Here is a 23,283-nt window from a genome sequence, read left to right on the forward strand (position 1 = left end):
TTCCCTTTTATCTTTTTAGGCCTGGAAAAGAAAAATGATCAAAATGCAGGTTAAAATAGTGTGAAAGATTTCATGTGTGTACTGACATACATTAACATACTGCTTTTTCTTTCCTTTCCAGAAGGAAAAAAAAAAAAAAACAACTTTCTGTAGCCTTCTGAATTCTAAGGGACCTCAGTTTTGATTAACAATACGCTACTATTATTATTAATATATATATTGATTATTTTCTGGCAAAAGTAAGCTACCTGAGGTTAGCCACAGACTTTCAGTGTTACTTAATCCACTTCTCTGCGGTCAGGTTGGAGTAAGCAGTTGCCCTATGGTCTTCCAAGACAGACCAAGACTGATGAACCCATTGGCATTACTTCAAGGCAAATGTTATAAACCTAATGATATTTATTCAAGGTCTGATGGTTCAATTGAATATGGTATATCAGTCAACATAATGGGGTAATTAGGCAATATTAAAACTAAAAGTTCCTCTTCCATTCCTACACTGACATTTAGATGACCCTTCATCCAACAAGCCCTGTTGTAGTTCTTCACTAATGCTTTCCACAATTTTTCCTCATTTTCCGTTTCAAGCTGAGCATTTCCAGTTTTGCAGCTAGCTTCCCATGTCTAGTTTTCAAAACATTCTGGAGCCTTTATAATGCATCTTCCAGTTCACAGTATCTCCTCTGTCAGGCTGCTTTATAACCCAGTAATTCATAATTCACTTTGGAACACCTTGTACACAGAAACACTATCTGAAACAAAACTTTATTCACTCTCCTGTTCAAGTAAATTACCACAGCAAGCAATTCCTTCTTCTGCCCTCTATCACAGTTTGTGTGGAAACTTTTTTAAGAATTTATTGTCTTTTTCAGCATAACGTGATGAAGGATGGAGACTAGACAAGCCTGTAATTTGTATACTATGTCAAGATGTCCTCATTTAAAAAAAAAAAAAATCTAACAAGGTAGGACTTGGAATATTATAATTGAATGTGCTCAGAATGGCCCTTTAAAAATCAATACTCTAAAATATTTTTAAATTATCATGGAAAGTTTAAATGTAGATGAATATATTGCTGTCAGGAGGAAAAAAAAAAAGTAAAATAATGATGCTGACCCCTAAAAAAAAAAAAGTTGGGAAGCCCTCAGGCATGCTAAAAATTTATAGTTAATCTAGTTCCTCAAAAGCTTGTCATAGTGCTTGTGTTGTTCTACTTTAATAAATAATTCAGTTTACAGAAAGTGATGATGGATACAAGATTTTATAAAAATACAAAGTGGGTTTTATCCATCACCTGACAGTAAAGAGATGTTTAGAACAGTATGGAACAGAACTCAAGTCTCTGTGATAGACACTTTGGGCATGTCCCTTGGGTAAGGAGGTAGGAATGAGGTTGTTATGTCATGGTGAGGAAAGCAGTTAAACGGAAATGAAAATGCCAGAGTAACTATTGAAAAGCTGCAAGCAAAGCTTGACTTAGCAAAAGGTTACATAGAAAGGAAGTTCTGGACTGTTGTAGGCAGCATAAGAGTTAGAATATATTCTGAAGAGACACAGGGTTGCAAAGAGGTTCAAATAAGACTACAACCTCTTTCTTATCATTACACATTCATTTTCCTGGAATGTTTGCAGTCCTTCAGATGGGTACATGGTACTTCAGTGGTGTGATTTAACGTGGCAGGCAGCTAAGCACCATGCAACCCTTCACTCACTCCCCTCACCATGCGGTAGGTTGGGAGAGAGAATCAAGACCCAAAGAAAAGGTAAAACTCATGAGTTGAGATAAAGACAGTTCAAAAGGACAGAAAAAGAAGGGAAAATAATTATGACAAGTGAAAATACAAACCAGGCAATGCACAAAGCAATTGCTCACTTCCCACTGGCTGATGCCCAGTCAGACCCTGAGCAGCAGCCACCGCCTCACCCCAGCTCCCCCCAGTTTTACTGTCCTGCATGATGCCACATGGTACAGGATGTCCCTGTGGGCAGCCTGGGCCAGCTGTCCTGGTCCTGTCCCCTCCCAGCTCCTGGTGTGCTCCCAGCCTCCTTGCTGGCAGGGCAGCAGGAGGAGCCGAAATGTCCTTGGCTTTTTGGGACATTGCAACAGCTTAAACATCGGTGTGTTATCAGCATTACTCTCATCCTAAATCCAAAACACAGCACCATATCTAGCTACTGGGAAGAAAATTAACTCTATCTCAGCTGAAACGAGTACACTCAATAATGCACATAAGTCCATGATGAAATGAGGACAGGGTAAAATGGGTGTAAGGTTATCTGCACAGAAAATGTGGAGATTTGCCTTTTTCAAGTAACAAGGAACATTCTCTTCAGTGTCATAGCTGGATTGCATGACTGTAGATCAATACAAAACAAAATCACTGTTAGTCAGCAAGGTTTCTCTTGTTTTCCAGACTGAAATTAGCAAAATATATAACGCAGTTTGTCCTTCATGGCTCATTGCCTTGGTTGACTAGTTGGGTAGCATTATGCTTAGTGCAGAAAGCTTAATGACCCGTGGTTCTAATTTATAAGCAAGAAATTAGTTTTTGAGAAAGGCAGTCTGCAGAGCACTCTTTAGATTTGCCTTCATAGACCTTCTACCAGTCAGATCATGGTGGCATGTTCTGATACCACTTGTCACTATTTATTCATTAATGCAGTAGAAATACAATGCCAAGAATTATTAGCCTCATAAACAGGACTGCAGAAATGCTTGTATTCATTTTTGGCTGATGCAAAACCTGTCCTTTAGTTGTGTAAGTGCATGCATGTTTTCCAAGAGGGAAAAAAGATGACTTTTCTCAAATGCTCATTGACCCAATTCTTGATGTGTGAATAGGGGATGGAAAGTTCCACTCCAGTGAAAAAAAGTCTGTACAATTATTATTATTATTTGGGTGAACTCCATTCTCGCTAGTGGTGACAAGAAGCCAGAATCCATTCTATGCCACCATATTGCCTTTTGATTAATTGCTTTTAGTCTTACTAGTGTAAACATTATCCATTCGTCTTGATACTATAATCGTTTTTACTGCACAAAGGAGTAGCTGCTATACAAAACTTAACACTATAACTGCATTTTGTATTGAATCTGCCTCATCGATGTGTTGTTGATTGTGGTTTTTTCAACTGGAGTCAACTTTTAAACAGCCTCCATGTCAAAAAAAAAAAAAAAAAAAAAGAATAGGCATTGGTGCTTGTCTTTTTTTTTTTTTTTTTGCCTAATGACATTTCACAGTTTTGTAATGATTTATCATTAGTTGTAGGACTTTTTTTTTTTTTTTTTTTTCCTGGAACTACACAGATTTGGGGGATGTTTTCGAACCACTCAATTCCTGTACTGTGCCTCATGATAAACTTCTAAGACTGGTAACAGAGTTTCTTCTTGCCAGATGAAACGTACTGTGGATTAAAACAAAGATGTTGGTACAGGCAGAAAAGATGTATTTATGTCAATCCAAGTCCTCCCCCATTGAATGTGAATGCATGAGTCTCAGCACCGTAACAGAATTAAGCTCTGAAAATAAAGGTAGTTAAATTGTCTGAACTCTAAAATAATTGAAAAAAAATTATCAGGTTTGTGTTGCTTTATCTATTTGTTTGCACTGATCTCTGTAGCTGGCTAAAATAATTGAATAAAAATATAGAAAATCCTGATTGAGACTTGCAAAATAGAAGGGGAGAAAATAGAATACCCAGTCCCGCTAGGTCTTGTTGCTTTATGGAATAGCTCCTCTTCAGCACCCTCAGTGTTTAAAGTATATTCAGTTAGTCATGCACATGTTTTTGTCTGTTACTTGTGCTGCAGAGACAGGATCTTAAGTTTAGTTTTGTCTTTGATATCGACATTGACACTTGAGGCTATAGTCCTCCCAGTTTCCAAATGCAGTTTTCATTAGCATGTAGATTGTAGGAACAAGGGTGTCTTTCTGCAAGATGAAAAAAGAGGGGTATTTCCAGAGTTGTTATACATCTCAGTGTTCAATGCTTGCTCAAAGACCTTTATATTTCTAAGGTTGTTTTGTTTTGTTTACAAGAATAAATTATGAGTGAAATCTAAAACGTTGCTGGGGAGAGTAACTAGGTTCCCTGTATCAAGAATGGAGAACTCTTCTATCATAGTATATTTCTTGGGTATGCTACACTGTTTGCTCATCATTGTCTAAAAACAGTTAACAGTGCTTGTCCTGTTCTGAGCTAACTGATGTTGTGTTAAACCAGCTCTCTTTAAAAAAATAAAAATAAAAATTTAGTGCTTTCAGTCTTTTAAATACTGGAATTTTCATAACGGACTAGTTCATCAGACGTAGAGCATGACTGATGTGTTTCCTTTTCCCACTGTCCATGATAATCATGTGCATGACTTAAGTACTATTTGGTCTTGCATTTTTCATATCCAGGGAGGATAGAGACAGCAACAATTCGTAGCTCGTTCTGATATTTGAAAAAGTAGTGGCAATCTTTGGATCTAATTTAGTCCTTACATTATATTTATGTGTAGAAGTTATTTTAGTAGTTTAATATTTTTTTCATCAGTTTCTGTCAATAAATCTTTGTTGCATACTGATAATGAAAAGCAGCAACGTGCTGTACAGACAGTGGCAGTCCTTTTGTCAAAATGCAAATAGCATCAAGAGCATACCCTTTAAAATTATGTATTGTAATTAGACATTGACATCTGGTATGGACTATGAATGCTTATTTGTACACCTGCAGGCTATTTGATATGACGAGACCCAAAGTATCTGGAGAATTTGACTGCAGATGGAGTTTAGTGATTTAATTTAATATAGCAATTGTGTGCAGAATGTATTGAATTTGTAAGTATTATAATATTTGTATGCCACGTAGGTTCTATGTACTTAAAAGCTGTTCATTACATAAACAACACTTTCCTCCTTCTGCTGATTTTCATAATTGACTGAAAGGTGAAGGGATAAGCCTGGCAATATTAAAATCTTGGAGAGTGGAAAAAGTTTTATTGAAACCCTTCTTGATTTATAATAACATTTTAGACTTAGAGAGGACTGAAATGGTTACCCATGAAGCAAATATATTGTACAGCATGCCTAAGGTATACGTGAGGAATCTCACATCAAACGGCCTGAGGAGAGAGAAGTTCACTCAACATTCATAATTATTATAATGACCTTGTTTGTTCTGGAGTTCAGTTTAATTTGCAGACTTTAAATTAAAAAGAGTTCCCATGCCTTGCCAAAATACTGTTTTAGCCTACTTTTAAATACTGAATGAAAGGATTACAGAATCATGAAGTTAAGGATTGCATTACCAATTTGCTGTAGCAGTATTCCAGAATGTGTGATTCAGTGTCATTCTGTACCACTCTCCCATATCAGAAAAGTTCTCTCCTGGGAAATGAGGACCAGGAACAAGACTTCTGCCTTTAGTTAGTGGCTTCTCCTGTCTTAAGTCACAAGTATGTGTTCTCATTTTTCTCATTGTTCTGTTGCTTTAAGGTAGAGGAAAAGTCTGAAACCAGAAACGTGAGACAGAACTTAATTATGTACAAGGAAGAAGAATAAAAAGTGACTTTCTCCCCAAAATGCTACAACTTAAGTGGTGGGGGGTATTCATTGTCCTTGTAAAGTATAGCTTCCTTGTTGCACCCGCTAATCTCAAGCACCTAGTCACTGGTGCTTCTCTTTCAGCTACTCCAGCAGTGCATGAAGAGGGAGCTCTGTGTAAGCAGCAGTGACTACTGGAGCTATGTCACACTGCAAGACCCTTTCCCTCCTGGTGTGTACATACCCTGTGCAAAATCTGACACTTTGCTGTTGGGAGGTAGCCTGAAGCACTTTTACCTTGGAGTCTTAGTTCTCTGTATCTGGTATGGACTTTGCATGTTTATTTGCTCACCCATGAGCATCTGATTTTTTTGGATTTGCAGAGCAACAACCTATATGTCGGCAGTTCAAATGTATAACCTGTTTTCTAGCTTTGTATCATCTGGAAGGACTTATACCCAGTCCCTAGTTCACTTGCTTTTAGCCTCTTTATCAAGAAAAATCCATTCTACTTGCAGACTCGTTGTTTGCTTGAAAAAAAAAAAAAATACAGCACACATTGCAGTAGGGTCATGAGTTTGTAACCCTGAAGTAATTTGGCTGGACAAATGATGTGAATCTTGAAATAAATTAGCATCAGAATTAGAGAAGTTGATACAGGTAGGAGAGACAAGAGTGGGATTGGAATAGTAAAAAAAAAAAAATGCCATACCCAAATAGCATCACATGTGTGCAGACCACATAGAAAAGATTTGGAGGGACCCCAGTCTTGGCAGCATGTTCCGAGCTGAAGAATTACCATCCCAGCAGATATGATCTACTTTTATTGCTGGTCAAAAGCAATGACTCTAAACACTGCTTCATAATTGTTCATTTGGCAACACTATCACTGGGAGAATATTGTACAGCCTTTCACTATAATAACAGTTAATCACACACGCAAATGCTATATCATTAGTGCCTGGTTAATAAGGAAATCTTGCCATACTGTTTGACCACTGGACATGATTGAGTGACATTGAATTCTTTCTGTTTCATTTTGTTTGCCTACACATTTATGAATGGTAAATACTCCTTTTTAGTTTCTTGCCCTTTCTTCAATAGTGTTAGATTCTCCAATTACATTGAATTAATTAATTAATATGTCGTGATCAAGCTTTCCCTCAGAATTTTCTTTTTCCCCTCAAAATTTTGAAGACTACTGAAATGGTTGCAGTAATCAAGTAAGAAGGCTTTACTTGGCTGACGTGCTGAGAGAGACTTTGCTTTGTATTCTGCAAGTCCTCTATGTTCTGCTGCCTTTGTAGAACTGCTGTCAAAGGAAATCAGCATAACAGAATTCGGTCCGTTCTCCTTATTCAAATTGTATGACTATCATTTCTTCATTTTCATATGATTGCCCTCTGCTGTCTTTAGGTGACAACTATATGTCCTTGAGTATAATAATGGGAAATGAAAGGTAAAAGTGTTTGTTTTCCTAACACAGAAGCAAACTGTTACCTGTTTCCTAACAGATTGCCATTTGGCAAACAATGATTTTAAGTATACTGCTGAGAAAACTAGTATTTTTGTCAATGAAAAATGTGGAAAAAAGAATTAATATAAACTCTGGTTTTATTTTGTTTCCCAGATACTGTATTTTATAATAGCATCAGAAAGAAGCATTGGGCTTTCTCCTTTGAGTATTGGGACAAACTGTCTCATCCATAGGGAAGTAATACACCTATCATTATTAGTCTTTTGATCTCCTTGTTTTGTTACCTATATCTACAGGAAGAAAGCGTAACAAGATTAGGAACTTAGGCCTTGTCTCATCATAGGTAGGATGATCCTCCCCACCCCCAGCAGAGGCCCTGACAGCTCCCTTCCAAGAGTGTTGCTCTTTTTCACTTTCTTCAATACCCTGTCATTTGTTCAGCTAATTGGGCAGTTTTAACCAGGTCAGTCAACTTGTTCTGTAGATCTGTCTGGGAAGAGTAGAGGTAGATGTAGGAGTGCAAACTGGAATATATCTGATTTTGTTGACTTTAGCCCTTGATTTATTGTCTGTTATTGTATAATTTGGTTTCAGTTTCTGTCAAACCAAGTGCTGTAAGCCAGAGCCACACACGTACAAGCAAAGCAGAGTTTCAGAACCAATTGTACAAGATTCGTCGATCTTTCAATTGTAACTGCTTCCTGGCATATCACACACTTATGGATTAAATAATTGATTAATCAAGAAAAATACCCATTTGAATAATTAAGAGAAATGCAGTATCCTGTTGCCAAAGCAAGTAATGAGCTACTGAGAAAAAAGGAAGCCCTCTGTGATCTCTGGATATTGCAATGTAATACTGTCTGTAATAACACAATATTAAGTCATTATAAGTCATGATAAACTTAGAACAGATGCTCAGCAGTTAATGACCAGTTAAATTGTTTATTTTTTTTATTCTAGAATTTTAAGGGAAGGGTTGCAATAAGTGTATTTGTTATTAGTCCCTGTTGGCATACTTGGAATAGTAACTCATGCCTAGATCTTACAATCTAGATAGGTAGCTTTAAAAACACGACAAATGGATGCAGGTCATGTCACAAGCCTGTGGCAGAATGAAACCTAGAAAAGGTCTCCCAGATTGAACCTAGGGAAGACAGCAGTTTTACACTGACTTTCCCACTGCTGCCAGGAGGTATGCGTGAGAACAAGATGCCATTAACAAAAAAAAAGGTGCATGTTTTCGTGATTAGATCACCCCCTTGGGAACAGAAAAGATAAAGGAAACCTATACTCATCTCTAAATCTTATAAACTTAATTCTTTTTTTTTCACGTGTATTAATAAAAATCTTCTAATTACAAATGCATTGCTTCTCTCTCCCATTGAACTGGAACTATTTCAGGAAAATAAATGGGCTGGCAATGGGAACCCAGAGTTAAAAAAATGATGTTAGAGTCAGTGGCTGTGAGAAGAAACCAAGTCAATTCTTGCTAATGTTTTGTGTCTTTATTTTTCAGATCTTTTTCTTTTTTTTTTTCAAACTTCCTATTCCCAACAATCAGTTCTGCTCAGCAACTTTATTAACGTGTTTAGCATTTCATTTCAAAGACTAGACTTGTACCTTCTGTGTCGCTCTGCCTCCCCTGAGGGAGTCTGCCTTTCCCAGCCTAAATGCAGACTTGTAACTAATGTCAGCTTCAGCATCACTAGCAGCTTTGATGGTCTCTGGTTTCCTTCAGCTTCTGTAAGACTGCACTTCTTTCACCCTCTGGGTTAGCGGTAGCTCTGAAGGGTCGTGGTTGCTATAAAATAACTGGCTGGCCAGCTGAGTGCCTGCAGGTCAGTGATTTCTCCACAGGAGCATTGACCTATGGTGTATGCTAATGTGAGAACATGCGAAGCCTCTGGCTACCAGTAATGAAAAGTTCATTTATGTAATTGGCTAACATAACGTACTTTGTGCAGCTGTAAACCTGGGTTTGACTTGGGATTCGTGGTCCTTGTGAGATAGAAATCCACTTTGTCTAACTTTATTGTGTGCTACATCAGAGTATTCTTAAGCATATACCTGTGTTAGTAGCTGCAACTTTGTGCTTTGGAGAAAAGGTGCTTAACAGTTAAAATGTTTAACTCCTCCTCCTCCTCCCTTTAAAATCCTGGTCAGGTGGGCAAATGGAAACTGGCATGATTGACCCCAGAAATGCGCCATCTCGTCTCCTGTCTCCCTCACCAAGTAGTTCAAGGCCTCCATCAGTTTGGCAGACTTTGGCAGGTACATGGCCTGCACAACGTGTGTTTGTACAGGTCCTGTGTAAAGCTGAACACAGCAGTGGCAGGAAGGAGGGAAAAGGCGGCACAGCCTCCCGTGTCATTTCTTGCTGTACTGTCAATCCCTTGAGTCAATCCACTCCAGCTTTCTAGCTAGTTCACCCTTTGTGTGAGTTATCCTTCTGTGTCACTGAGTGATATTTCAGGAACCAAGTCAAACATTAAAAATAACTATCTCCTATCATTTATTTTTATGAATTTGTATTATTTTAGGCAGCAATTACTGGCTGACTCAGTCACTGTCAATGGAGAAGTGTCATTTTAAGTAACTCAGGCCAAGATTTGAACAAGAATGAGACTATTTGATAAGATGTCTACAAGTGAAGGTTGTAGCCTTGTCAGTGATGACATTACAAGTCCTATCGTGTCCTGTGCAAACTGTCATAACCTTTAAACGGGGGCTTTGACAAGATGAATCACTTATGTCAAATGAAGGGATGGGTCAGAGCTAGGCTGTAATAAATGGAAAGTTCAGTGGGCTTTTATTTTGTGGAGCCTTAAATCGATTTAAAGGATTTAATTAATAAATAAAAGATCTCATGAAAATTGTAGTGTAGCTTTTTTGACTAAAGAACCTGACTTCAGGCCTTGAAGAGACATAGATAAAGACATAATTTTAATGGTTCTGTGTGCTGTGCAACTTGTCTTTAAAAGGCTGAAAATTCTAGATATCAATATAGTTGAATGCATGTTTCTGGACTGATTAAAAATGTCATTAGGTTATGGTAAAATGGGTAATGTTGTATACAGTTATAAAGGTAGAGAGAGTCACATCCTCCCTGTGTTCTCACTCTTCTTGTACTTGTTCTTGAATTGGCCCAAACATCTTTATACTATAAAATGCTTCTGCTGATGAAATAATTTCTCAGCTGACACCACCAATCAATTATTTCTTCATTTTTTGATCAGGCAGTAATGGCTGAAGTGCAAGCAGAAGTAAATGCATAAACAAATGGCCTGATTCATTTGTCTATCTAAAGACAAAAAAACAGTGCACCAGATGATAAAAGCCTTCTGCTTTGCAGAAAGGCAGCTGAACTTCACCCTCCATGTTCACAAGGATGTTAGGTTGCAGAGCTAAACCACCTCCAAAGTGAGTGGAATTGGCCTGAGGGAGGGTGCAGCCACGACATGAAAAGCAACGTGAAACAGCTTTTCATAGAGGTGGAAGCCATCTTCTCTGAGCCATTAAAGTTCTACCTCAGAACCAAGCGTTACCCAGGTATGTTCTGTGCAAAATAGTCTGTGGGAAGAACATAACTGAAAAAAAAACATTGAGAAGCTGACGGGAAAGAGGTAACAAAAAATAACAAGGTGGGCACATTTAGCCAGTGCACAGGAGTTATAACAGCCATTCATTTGTAACCGTTCACATACATACAAATGACAACAGCTATTTACTGTCTTTGTTAACAGCTAGGGGGCTTTCACCTTTTTCCTGTAGAGTGAACCATTCTTTTCTAACTGTAGATGTGGTTTAATAAATTCTACTTCACTTGGATATTAGAATGGCATCTGATGTGCTTTGCAAAGCATTCTCTTTACAAGGCTTTAAAATCTATTTTTATATTTGTTCTTTGATGTAAGAGACTTTTTTCCCACCTAGCTCATAATACATGAAAGGTAAAAAATATAATAATAATTGCCAACTGAGAACATTCAACGGGAAACAACAGGTTCTTCCCCAAAAAGAATATGAAGGTTTTCATATGGATTTATACTAATATATTTTAACAGATCTATCTTGTATTAAAGGTTTTACAGGTAATATGTGTGTTGTATCAGAATACACTGTCAGACACTTTGAAAGGTTCTTGTCAAGTTATCATCACTTTGTGAAAAATAATAAAACAGGTCTTTTTTTTTGTTTCTTTTTAAAAGTATTTCTTAAAAATGTCCACCTTGATAAATCTCCTATAGAGAAAGAGTCTTTAGTCAAGATAACAGTGACCAACTTTTGTGACAGTCACTCCATGTGACACACACAAAAAGTGGAGAAATAGCTGGCAGTGCCCTGGTTAACAGTCCCAACAGCTGTTGTTCACCTTTCCTGTCCGCTGTGCCTATTCTTGTTTTCTGGGATAGTATATGTTGACTTATGGTCACTGTGTTTCTTGAGGTGTCTTTTTTTCACTCCTACAAGCCAAAATCCACACTTGTCTTTATCTTTGGGCCATCCAACAATAGTTTTGATAGTTTTCAATGTTGTTGTCTTCCAAGCCTCATCTAAAGAACGGCTTCATGTTCTTAGGTCTCTCTCTGCCTTAAAGTTCATTACTTCTTTTTATCACAGAGGAACTGAAATTAGCTGAAATTTATTATTCTGCTGATGCTCCAGGGCAGAAGCACTAAATCTCACTCTCTCCAAAGGCTTCTGTTACACCTCCCTTGCTTCTGTTTTATCCCCTCCTGCACTCCAGGTAGCCTAACCATGGCCTGCGACCTTTAGCCGATGTCATTCTTTGCCTTTGTCATTGCCAATGTCATTCTAGTTTTGCCTTTGCTGCTCAGTCTCAAGGACAAGTTGTCAAATACCCTGACGAGGAATGAGGCAACAAGGTAGCCTGTTCTCCATGATCCCTTGGGAGGCCTCTCAGCAGTGGTCCTGAAAGCATTGTGCTGCAGGAGAGGAATGCAGCTCTGATTTGTGCTGATGGCATCTACCAGACCTGCTCCCTGCCCAGCATGACCAAAATGGAAGTGATGTACCCTCATATGATCTGTCTAAACAACAGACTATGGAAGTTGCTCCATCTTAAATATTTGAGGGTCCAGAACAGCAAATATGTTTGTTTTTTTTTCCTCACACGCTTACCTGTGTGTCATACCTTACATTCACCGACTGTCCCATTTTATGTTAATAGACTCCTTCTCCTCAAAATGTTGCTTAGGTGGTGATCTGGATCATTAACTAGTTGTTTAAGTCGTGTTGATGTTTACTCCCTATTCCCAGTTGTGAGGGTGATTATCCTTTCCCCTTCCCAATACTGAAAATTTGCTGAGTTTTTGCTGAAGGTTTACAATAGTGTCTGCAAAAAACGAAAATCAAAGAAAAGCCCCTTCCATAGGAACTCTTCCTGCCTCCCTGCCTCGTGCATGCTCTCATCTGTCCTGCTCTTTGTAATAAGCCTCAGGCTAGTGAAATCCCAGGAGATTGGGCTGCTCAGGTTGAGGTAATACTGACTGCATAGTTTGCCAAATTAGTCTATAATAATTACATTCTTAAACTGGTCTGTTCTCATGGTTAATTTGGCTGGCAGAAAATGAAGAAGCTATTTTTGCAGCATATATACACCATATGAATATAATTGCTTGGAAGCACTGCAGACTCCAGGACTGAATGCTTTTTTTTTTTTTTAAAAAAAAAAAAAAAAAAGTATTTCTAATGAGCTTGAGGCAGGCTGTGCTGTTGGCAGTTGCCTGGGTAACCACGACCAGACCTTTACCTGGATCATTCTGTGGAGGAATATACACTAATTCTGATATTTGGTCTCCACCCTATTTTATGGAGATAAGGTCAAAAATATATCTTTAAGCGTGCCCCTAGTGCATGCATCAGAGAAAATGATCAAGCTATTGATCCCTTACACAGGAGACCTGTGTATGACTGGAATAGCAAGGAGCTAGTTCCCTTTGCTTCTGCATCTAATTGCAAATTCTGTCCTGCAAGGACAGAAACAAGTTACAGCATTGTGGGTGTCTGAACTGAGTCTGGATTTTCAGAAGCCGTTGTGAACCCCAAAGATGGGGATGGCAACATGTTGTTTTTTTTCCCATCCACACAAGTCAAGAGGTCCATAGACCCCACAGCGGGAACCCGGGCTTTCATGGCCACCAGCCTGCATTGCTGAATGGGGCTGACACTGCAGAGCACTAGAAGATTTCAGTTAATGCAGACAATGTCTGTCTGCTTTCACAGTGCTGCTTCCTGCAGGGAACATATCATCTCTGTGCAATTCAATGAGCTGCTTGAAATTCCTAAATTACTTGTGTCCCTGTAACCTTGGAGACTACATTCCTCCTACTGCTACAGCAAAATTGTTGGAACCAAAGTTTAGCGGCCTTTGGAGCATGCTGCAAGGTTGATTTATCTGGAGGTTTGAAAAAGGGAGGAGGTTTGAAGGTGAAAATGGGAAGGTGGTACAGCAGTACCTCCTAGGTGTGGTAAATAGGAAGGGAAATCAAATCCCCAATGTTGAGATATATTGCTTAAGGCTTGTATAAATAAAAAAGAGAGGTACTTGTAACTGTAGTTAGAACATGCATAGGATGGATTATCAAAAAATCCACCTTTTAGCAGGAGGCAGAAAAGATGGCTAACAATTATAAGAAACACTAAGGTAAACTTTACTTTAGCTTGTTCCTTTTTTGATAATTTTGTCTAAAATTAAGGGTAGAGTATTAATAATTATAAACCTGCTGTTTTTCCCGTGGAATAGCATTCATAGGAAAATCATTATGCAATTAATGGTGGAATAGGTATGTTGCTAGAGCTTGAAGGGTAAATCTCCTTTGCTGCCAAATAGACACAGAAATCCTGAAGTTATTGCTGCCTCTTTCTGCTGTGGGATGTTTTGAAGAGGTCTGAGGATTAAGAATATAAAATTGATTTTAAAATACTTCATTTTTTAAATGGTGCAAGGGATGAACACAGAGCCTGAGACTTTTCTTCTGATTTAAGCCCCAAGTTTTAAATCTGCTGCTTAAGAATAAGATCCCTTTTCTCTAAACAAATCCAATGAACTGTAGCTCTGAAACAACCTTATTTGCAGCCTCTCTAAACTGCTCAGTCTCTTTTAACCTGTTTTTTTTTGTTTTTTTTTTTGTTAATTTGCAGCCTCTCTAAACTGTTCAGTCTGTCTTCTAACCTGGTATTTTTTGATAAGTGCCTTTTTCTAGCTGCACCTGTAAAACTGTGATTGTGTTTTTCAGGTTATTTTAGTCAGGGAGCTTGAGGACAGTCATGCCAGATAACATGAATAAAATGTATTTTTTGCAGGAGGATGAACAGTGTCCATATGACATAAATCTACTGAGACACAAATCTTCGTGTCAGAAAAACAAAGGAGCATCACTGCTGTCATCTTTCTTCCTACCTAAGCACATGCAATGGGGTTTTTGCTTAAAAAAATAAAAATTAAAAAAAAGGCTGCTAGTGAGCCTTGTATTAACACATTTCAGATGAATATATATTTTTTTATATATATATATATATGTATGTGCAATACAGGAGCACAGATTAATACATCAACAGATGACCACAAAAATGAAGTGGCAACTGCTTGGAAGGCTATCCTGTTTGCAGGTTTGCTTTTATTGATTTGAAGCATCTTCTTCCTCTGATCTTCTGCATCTGGAGAGCTTGAGTACTAAAGGAACTACTAGGGAGCACAGATTTCACAGAGAAAATAGGAAAAGGTCAGGAAAGCTGTTGCCATTCTGCATGTTAGTTTCTCATATCTGCTCTTTTCTGAACTCATTGGAGAAAACAGGAGTGAATTCTGAATAATCCCTAACAGGTCATCAGTTCTCTGCAGAGTGTAACCTAGAAAAACTTCTGGAAACCCAAACTCTTTTCTCTAACTTTTTTCTAAGCATATTTGGGCTGCTCTCTAGTGGATGGTGGTGACTGACTAAGGGATTACAAATCTTTTCAGAAAAACTCTCTTCCTTGGGAAACTAGCAGAGTGTCAGGAGCTTGTTTTAGACTCCATTCTGGGCTCTTTTGAAAATCTGTCTGGTTTCTCAGCAAGAGCCACATGTTGCCAAGAACACTCAGCTATAGCCTCAGCTATAGGTTGCTGGTCTCCTCAAATGCCTGGCTCTGCTGGCTCTGCTGGAACCTACACTACAACCAGTACAGCAGCCAAAGATAGGCCTAGAGATGCCCTGTGAACTTCTCAAGCAGCTCTGAGGCTGACCTATGACATCTGGAGCTCATCCCCAGTGCAGACTTCCATCCGTGCCGAATGATGCTGCCATCTGGTGACCCAGTTCCCTAGGTTTGTAAACAAGAGCTTCTGTGCAGTCCTGCTTAGTGAGTGACCTAAGCAATATTTGACCTAGGGCTCTAGATAGCAAGTGCTAATATAGTGTTTTGTCCAGGGGGCTTGATGTGGGGGGGAGAGAGGAAGAAAAAAAGAAAAAGAAAAAGCTGCAAACCAAAACCAGAAACAACTGGAATGTTTATCTTGCATTGCTACCAGCAATCCTTTGTTGTCTTTCAAACACTTTGCTTGGCTGCAAGCCCTTCTTTCCATTTGAAAGCCCACAGAAAAAATCTAAAATGTTTAGCCTGACTTCTGTGACAGTCTTGGCTGCTAAACGAATATATTACTTTGCAATCAGAAGTCTGAAAAATGAAAATATCCTATAATGCTTTGCTTCCTTCCACTTAGCCTGTTCAAACACTTATGCTATCCTTTAAATAAAATCTAATAATAAATGACAGCTGGGATGATTGATATAGAAAACCACATAGGAAAGTTTTCTACATGTTTTTTTTTTTTTTCTTTCAGTGGTATGAACACTGCCGGTGTTAGTGGACTCAATAGCAGTCCTTCCAGGTAAACAACATAACATAACTGCTGTATGACATTTTGCTGTCCTTAAACTTGCTCTGCACTCATAGTTTTCAAACGTGAGCTTCCTTTAAAAAAATAAAATAAATCATTTCAATCAGAGATATGGTGGGCAGTGAGGAGATGGTGGTGCCTGGTTTTCTGCTCAACTAGCTGGAATTGTCCAAGGAGCAAGGGAAAAGATTTCTGCCAGAAAACAACAAATGTACTGCTGCTGTATTTCAAATAACTTATCTAATATTCATGAATGTATCTGTGATTATTGTTTGCTGACAGTCAAATAATAGCTTAAAAAACTTCAAGCTATTTACTGTGCACTTATGGGGGAGAGGGACGGGAAGGGTTAACTTCATTTTTAATCCTTATCCTTACTACAGTCTCATAGGAACAGCTCACACCTGTAATACAGCTTAGAGCCGTTATGCTGTAAGGCTCCCCTCAAGCTCCCCTTGGAGCTCTGGCATCTCTCTTGCAACACTTACCCAAAGCTCTTTGCCAAAGGTGGATGCCGTTGGTGTGACTGGAACTCCTCTGATCTTCTCTCATCAGGCCCGGTCTCACCAGTCGTCATTACAGGACCACAGAAATGTGGCACAACAGAAGAAGGTTCAGCCTCAAAATGTAGTCTTGACTTTTCTGATTTTTTTCCAGTTTTGTCAGACCTGCACTCTACTTCAATCTGATTCTGATCATATCCTGATCTGAGTATATAGTTTGAGATCTGTTGTATCCATTACCTGAGCTTTCGATTAAACTCAGAGTTAAAAATTTAGCAGCCTCCTGCAAAAAGCAGAATCTTTTTAGTTAATCAAAATGAAAATGTTGTCAAATGAGTTGCACTAAAGACATTTCTGCAGCTAATTTCTGAATGAAAAGAAATATACTTTCCTGGATGTTAATTTTTTACTGCGTAAATCCTTGAATCCAACTAAACTGTGCTGAATCATTCTGCTATAGCTTAACTACTTTGTGTTGGAAATAACCTAGGTGTTCCATTTCTGATGTGGTAGCTAATTAAAGACATTCTGTCAAGGTTGACAGGCCTAAAATGTGTGTTGCACTGATAATTAAAAAGAAGAGCACCCTACCCATAATAAACTAGAGTCATGTTGCAATCTGGCTACAGAAATGTTTGCCCTGTAATCTGTGCTTCTCTGAAGCATGGAATGGATTCTCAATGCAGAGAGAAAAGTACCTTATTTTTCCTCATCTCCTTTTTCTTCTACTTTGTCCAATTTTCTTTCACTCTAGTAAAAGTGCTTATAAGAGGATAACTTTCAGGTCATGCCCACCTCTCCCAGATCAGCCGTATTTTGCAGTTTATGTTGTGTGTGACTAGCTTTGTTGTTTGAGGCAGAGAGGGCAATGTGTTGTTGGGGACATTTCTAAATATGTTCATCAGTGTCATCTCCAGACATTTGTAGTGCTACAGTGATAGTTGAGGGTGCTATTTTTCCAAGGTTTTCTTGATATTTAAGAAATTGTTTTTTGTCCTTTGCTGTACATTTGCACTTCCTAAACATACACTTAATTTAAAACATTTTGCTGGTAGGCTTATTTCCCTAGACAGCTTACATAATTAGAAGAGAAAGGCTTCTTGTATAGATTCTCTCAAATCAGCCTTTGCAGAACCTTTCCTTTTAGCTAAAGGAAGATTAGAATCTGAGTTTAGGTATTTTGGCTGTGAGTGTATCCCTAGAGCTATTACAGTCACAGACAAGAATCACTATCCTTGTCAGATCTCTGGTTTGCAAGTCTTTGAATGTCTTAAATATCAGTGCAGACTCTGTCCTCGGAAATATGCAGAGCTTGTGTGGACGAGGCCCTGAGTAACCTGATTTAACTCTGAAGTTGGCCCTGCTCTTCAGTGTGGGGTTTGGACCTTCAAGGGTCCTGTCCAATCTAAATCATTCTGTGAGTCTAAAAGTGACACCTCCTGGCATAACCTTGCAAGAGATTCCAAAATTTTACTCTCTCAATTCAGAACTAGCTCATCCCCTGAAGCGTGAAAATAAAGGACATACAGAACGAATCATACAGATCTTATATGTTTATAAATGATTAGAAATCTCATTTAATTGTAAGAAAAGTGCTCCCAGTGTATTGTACCTTTTCTCTTATGAATCTCTGTTTTTCACTAGCAGTCTTCAAACTCTAACCATTCCTTGAGAGATAAGATATTGAGAAAGAAGCAGAAATCACTTATGCTGTGTCTAGTAAGTCAGTAGGGAAAAGAGTTCAGGACCTGGGGAGGGTTTTACTTGCTGCACTTTCTACTATGTTGTTCTCTTCAAAATAGTGCTTGAACAGACTGGATGAAAAGAACATCACTGAGTACAACACTAACTAGGCAAAGTGATCTGGATGGACTCTAAGGGCTTCTTTCCAACTCATCATGCTAGTATGGATAATATGCTTGTCTTCTGAAGTGAATAGCAGCGTGGAAAATCCGGTAGTAGCAGGAAAACAGAATGTGAGCGTTTGCCCAGAGGATTGTAGATGGCCTGTTAAGTGCAGAGAATGTAGCTTCAAGTGTGTCTTGTTGAAAAGATCCAATTCAGTTGGCACTTGTTTCCAGCTTCAGCAGCATGTCTGGAAACAGAAAGCTACTGTGAGCCAAAGCACAGATATAGGCTGATCACAACAGAGAGGGGAAAGTACCCTGTCAGTCTGCTGGAGCTGTGTGAGGTTCCCCAGGGGCTATATAAATAAAGGAGCTGTCTGGGCGGGAGGTTTGAAAAGAAGCCAGATGGCTGCAGTTGCTTGCAAGAAGGTTGATATGCCAAATAACTTTTTACATATCTAATGTGTGAAAAAGGTTTTGCCCTTGACTTCAAAGTAGCAGAGAGTTTGTCACAATGCCTGATGCTTCTCTGTCTTTCTTCTTCCCAGACAGCAGGGTTTGCTATAACCATCCTGCAAATAGCTCATGAGGTACCTAGTGGTTAATCTGTGATCTGCCTAGCAATTACTGCTGTTGTAAATCGTGGTGATGCAGTGTTACTGAGATTGGCAGCAAATGCAGAGTTTAGAGACTTGTGTGTATCTGGCTGAATTCCAAATGGATAATTACATTCTGCCTACCTAAAATCCCCCTTATGACTTCTCAAAATCTCTTGCTCAAAGCTGTTATTATAATGTTGCTATTGGCTCTTAATTGGTGACTACTTTCTACTCTACAGGAGACAGTATTTCAGTGACAAGTGAGGTGACCTGCTATGTACTGCTGTTTCCCCATGATAAATCTATGTGGAAAAAATGTAGTTTTTCATGCACCCCTCATCCCAGCTGCTCTCTCTCCAATGATATATTTCTGCAAAGAGTACTTGTAAAGTACTCACCTCCAGTTTACCTGGAAATATCCCCTTATCAGAGCTGTATTATCATACAGTTACTTTGGGGAATAATTCTGTTACATTATTATTATTATTATTATTATTATTATTATTTCACTGTGTACAAGGCATCACTGACCTGTGTCCCTTGTGATTAAAGTGACCTGAAACTCAGCAATGAGAAGAGGTGATTCAAGAGCTGGAGACCCCCTGGAGAAGTTACCACACATCCAGAATTTGAACATAATATTGAATCGTACCATCTAATCAGACATGAGGAAGAGGTACAGAAGTAGATAGACGGTATCAGGATCTCCCATATTGTAGGGGATATTATTAACTCAGTGGCTGGGCCTTCTGCATTATGTGTGAATGACATTTCCAGGGCTGTTTGAAAGCTGATGTTCAGAGTACTTATCAGAGAAATCTCTGAAGTGGCTAGTGCCAGGTGCAGGTAGTGAAGGCTGAATTATACATGTTGTCCTATATTTAACTGTAATTAAACAGACTACTTGAGCATCCACTCATCTGGTTTGTGCTTTTTTACACTTGCCATCACTCACTAAGCAAACTACGCTAACTTTATTCTTCACTTAAGGTATGCACATGGAAATGACTAAAAATGTTAAGCTGTGCAAGGTAGATTTTGTATTATTGTTGCATAAATTTTTAAACTCCATGTGTTTAGATAACATTTCCATCCTCTTTCCTGAAGCCTCCTCTAAAAAAAAAAAAAAAAAAGGAAAGAAAAAAGAAAAACAAACTCAGTTTAGAAGAATGTGTTGCTCACTGGCAAAGAAAAGAAAGTGGAACAAAGCCTATGGAGCACACTGGAGAGTTGCAGACTTGTTCTCACCTTTTGAAAACAACACCATAATGAGCCTCCCACTTATGGATCTGTACTTGGGAGAAAAAAAAAAAAAAGAAAAAAAAAGTAATGTTCCTGCTAATAACACCACATTTCAGTAACCTGGATAATACCTGCATAGTGTTTACACTCTGAAGACTTTATAAAAACAAAAAAGTCTTTGCTTGAACAGTGTAACTTTTAAAGCCTAGTTTGGGAAGGAGTAAGTCTCCCGGTTGTATCAGCCGCTGTAGAGAAGGACCTGGGGGTCTGGGTGGACACCAAGCTGACCACGAGCCAGCACTGGGCCCTCGTGGCCAAGAAGGCTGCTGGTATCCGGGGCTGTGTTAGGAAAAGTGTGGCCGCCGGGTCATGGAGGCGATCCTACCCCACCAGGCAGCCCTGCCGAGGCCTCGCTTGGAGTATGGTGCCAAGCTCCAGGCCCTCCAGTGCGAGGGGACGTGGAGCTTCTGAGGAGAGTCCAGCAGAGGGCGACCAAAGTGTTGGCATGGGAGGTTCTCTCACACGAGGAGAGGTTGAAGGAGCTGGGCCTGTTCAGCCTGGAGGAGAGAAGTCTCAGGGGGGTTCTGATCTTTGTGTGTAAGTACCTGAAGTGAGGGTGTCAAGATGATGGGGCCAGGTTCTTTTTGGTGGTACCAGTGATAGGACAAGAAGCAACAGGGACAAACTGAAACAGGAAGTTCCATCTCAACAGGAGGAAAAACTTTACTGTGAGGGTGACAGAGCACTGGAACAGGTTGCCCAGGGAGGTTGTAGAGTCTCCTTCTCTGGAGACATTCAAAACCTTCCTGTGCATCTGGACATGATCCTGTGCAATGTGCTGTAGGTGGGGGGCAGATGGGATGATTTAAAAGGGGGGTTGGACTAAATGATCTGCAGTGGTCTCTTCCAACCTCAACTGTTCTGTGCTTCTGTGAGTAACATGACCACATGTGTGTGGCAGCCTTTCATTCAGGGGAGGCTCTCTTGGGTCTCTCTGTAGTCTGGCTGATTGTTTTTGCAAAAGTTGTGGGGCGTTGATGTCTTTGAATTTGAACTCACTTGACCCAAATGTTCTTGCTGGGGAGGGAAAAGGGAAATGATAAGGGACATCATAAGGGAAATGAAGGGACATCATAATTGCACATGCTTCCCTTTGCATTCAGACTAAAAGAAACATGGTGCCTACACCATAGTCTTGTAAAGTTGAGCTGCGTTGCTGTTCTTGTGCATTCCTATGTTTGTTATGAGGAGTGCCATTTCTACTGTTTGCCCCTGTCCTCTTTACAGTGTGGTTTAGTCCAAAGGTGCAACTGCCTTTGCGTTAGACTGGAAGTCCAGGAAGATGCAGTGTCGAAAGAGATGAAAAATCACTGCAGTATCTACACTCATCTTTGATAAGCTACTCTGTTATATTTTATATAATCTAAAATATTTTGTGCTTGACTCATTAATTTGTTGAACTTTGGTTTAAATATGGTATGTTCTTTTTTCTTGAGACAAACTGCAAAAGGCAGTGGCAGTGCTCTCCCTGGCTCCTGGTACAGGGAGCAGTTCACGTCAGTCATTTCATATCTGCAAAACAAGCATGCTAAGAACAACACACATTCTCTTATAAGGCTGAGATATCTCTTTCAGCTCTACAGTTAGCACTGTGGTACAGCTGCCAAGTGATTTATTTATTATTAAATGTGGACAGTTCAGCTAATATCCCCTAGTGATGAATCAGTTGCTGTGAAGCCAGCTGGGCTACAAGCGAGTAACTGCCAGTTCGTTATTCTTCTTGTTCATATAATACTTAGATTATCTGACTGTTTTTATATTGCTAGCCTCAAAGCACATTTATGGAATTGTAAACATTATTAATAGTAATATGTTATTAAATATGATGGGGAAAATTATCCATCAGAAAGGAACAGTGTACAGTACACTGCCCATTCAGTCAATATGTATTATCGAGATCTGAATTCTGGTCCAGTGCTTCAACACTATTGTCATTTGATTATAACCCACTCTACTTTAGGTTTCATTTAGGTTACGTTTAGATTTCTTTTATTTTTTCACTTGTTTATCCTATTGCCCTCCTCAGGGCCATTGGAGTTGTACTTGAACATGGGGAGAAGTATTGGTGTTCAATCTTCCACGTTACTTATCTGTTCTCTGAGAGTGCATTTCTGCTGGCAGGCTGTTTGGTGAACCAGATTGTATGATTTAATATTTTGCAGGAACTGTAATAACAAGGCTAGCAGAAGTGGCCAAAATTGTGCATCTTCCATTTTGACCCATAGGTGAAGCCAAGGAGATTTATTGCATGGAAATACTACCATCCTGTCATTAATATAACTAAAGGTTTGGGGTAGTACTGTGCAGTTATTTTTCCGTGTAAATTTATGAGGGCATTCAGGAAGAGTCGTTTTTTTTCACCTGGTTCTCTTTTCCTCAGAGTGAATGATGGTTGTGCTGCTTCTGGCTGCAAGGCGAGCAGAGAGCAAACAGTTCATAAATGTAACTGCCTCCAGGAGAGCTCTTCATGTGTACAGCAAAGTGCTCTAATAGAGGGAGCAGGCAGGCAGGGTGGGCAGGTTGTAAAATAAATACATCGCTACTTAGAAAGTTGTCTTTGCTCAGTTTATACCTCACTTGCTGCCTGATACAGACTGAGTGGAAATATTTTCAGTGCGGGTACCTGGGAGCTTTTACTTAGACATTTCTTCTGTTCTTCTTTTATGTGCCATGTCAGCCATCTACTCCCTTTTTGCCTGTTCTGTTAACCTCTACAGTGCTGCATAACAAAAAATGAATTTGGGCTTTGAGCAACTAATAAATTCATCAAAGATATGTCTAATTCTAATTCTCTTACATGCTGTATAAAAGGAAAAATTCTTACTATTTTTCATTTGTCTCAACACAATATAGCTCAGGAAATTTGTTTTGTTTTGTTTTGTTTTGTTTTTCTATAGTTCAGGAAGGGCTCCTTATAGTTCAATTAGGAAAAAAGGAAAGATGTTAATAAATTTATGTTCAAAACCTACATCAGTCAAGAAGCGGCTTTTTTTTTTCTGTTAAAATCTGTAAGATTCTTACCTGGGGGAAAAAAAAAAGAAAAAAAAAAAAAGGTGTTTGAACTAAATCACTCATTTGTTTCTAATAAATGGCACTGACCTTATTTAATGCTGTTACCTTCA

General features: G+C 39.0%; 1 protein-coding gene across 8 annotated transcripts in view; it reads left to right on the plus strand.

The window, feature by feature from the left end:
• ATP10B (ATPase phospholipid transporting 10B (putative)) overlaps nucleotides 1–23,283 on the plus strand; it is a 156,107-nt gene that overhangs the window by 61,263 nt on the left and 71,561 nt on the right. For 2 of the 8 annotated variants that reach the window (XM_080554968.1, XM_080554972.1), the window contains exon 3: nucleotides 15,854–15,901. The exons of the other annotated variants lie outside the window; for them this stretch is intronic. In XM_080554968.1, the coding sequence (XP_080411094.1) occupies nucleotides 15,854–15,901 (48 nt within the window). The remainder of the gene's footprint in view (nucleotides 1–15,853; nucleotides 15,902–23,283) is intronic. 8 annotated transcript variants of the gene reach the window in all.

Source organism: Anser brachyrhynchus (assembly GCF_964034855.1).
Source record: "Anser brachyrhynchus genome assembly, chromosome: 14".
Classification (NCBI taxonomy): domain Eukaryota; kingdom Metazoa; phylum Chordata; class Aves; order Anseriformes; family Anatidae; genus Anser; species Anser brachyrhynchus.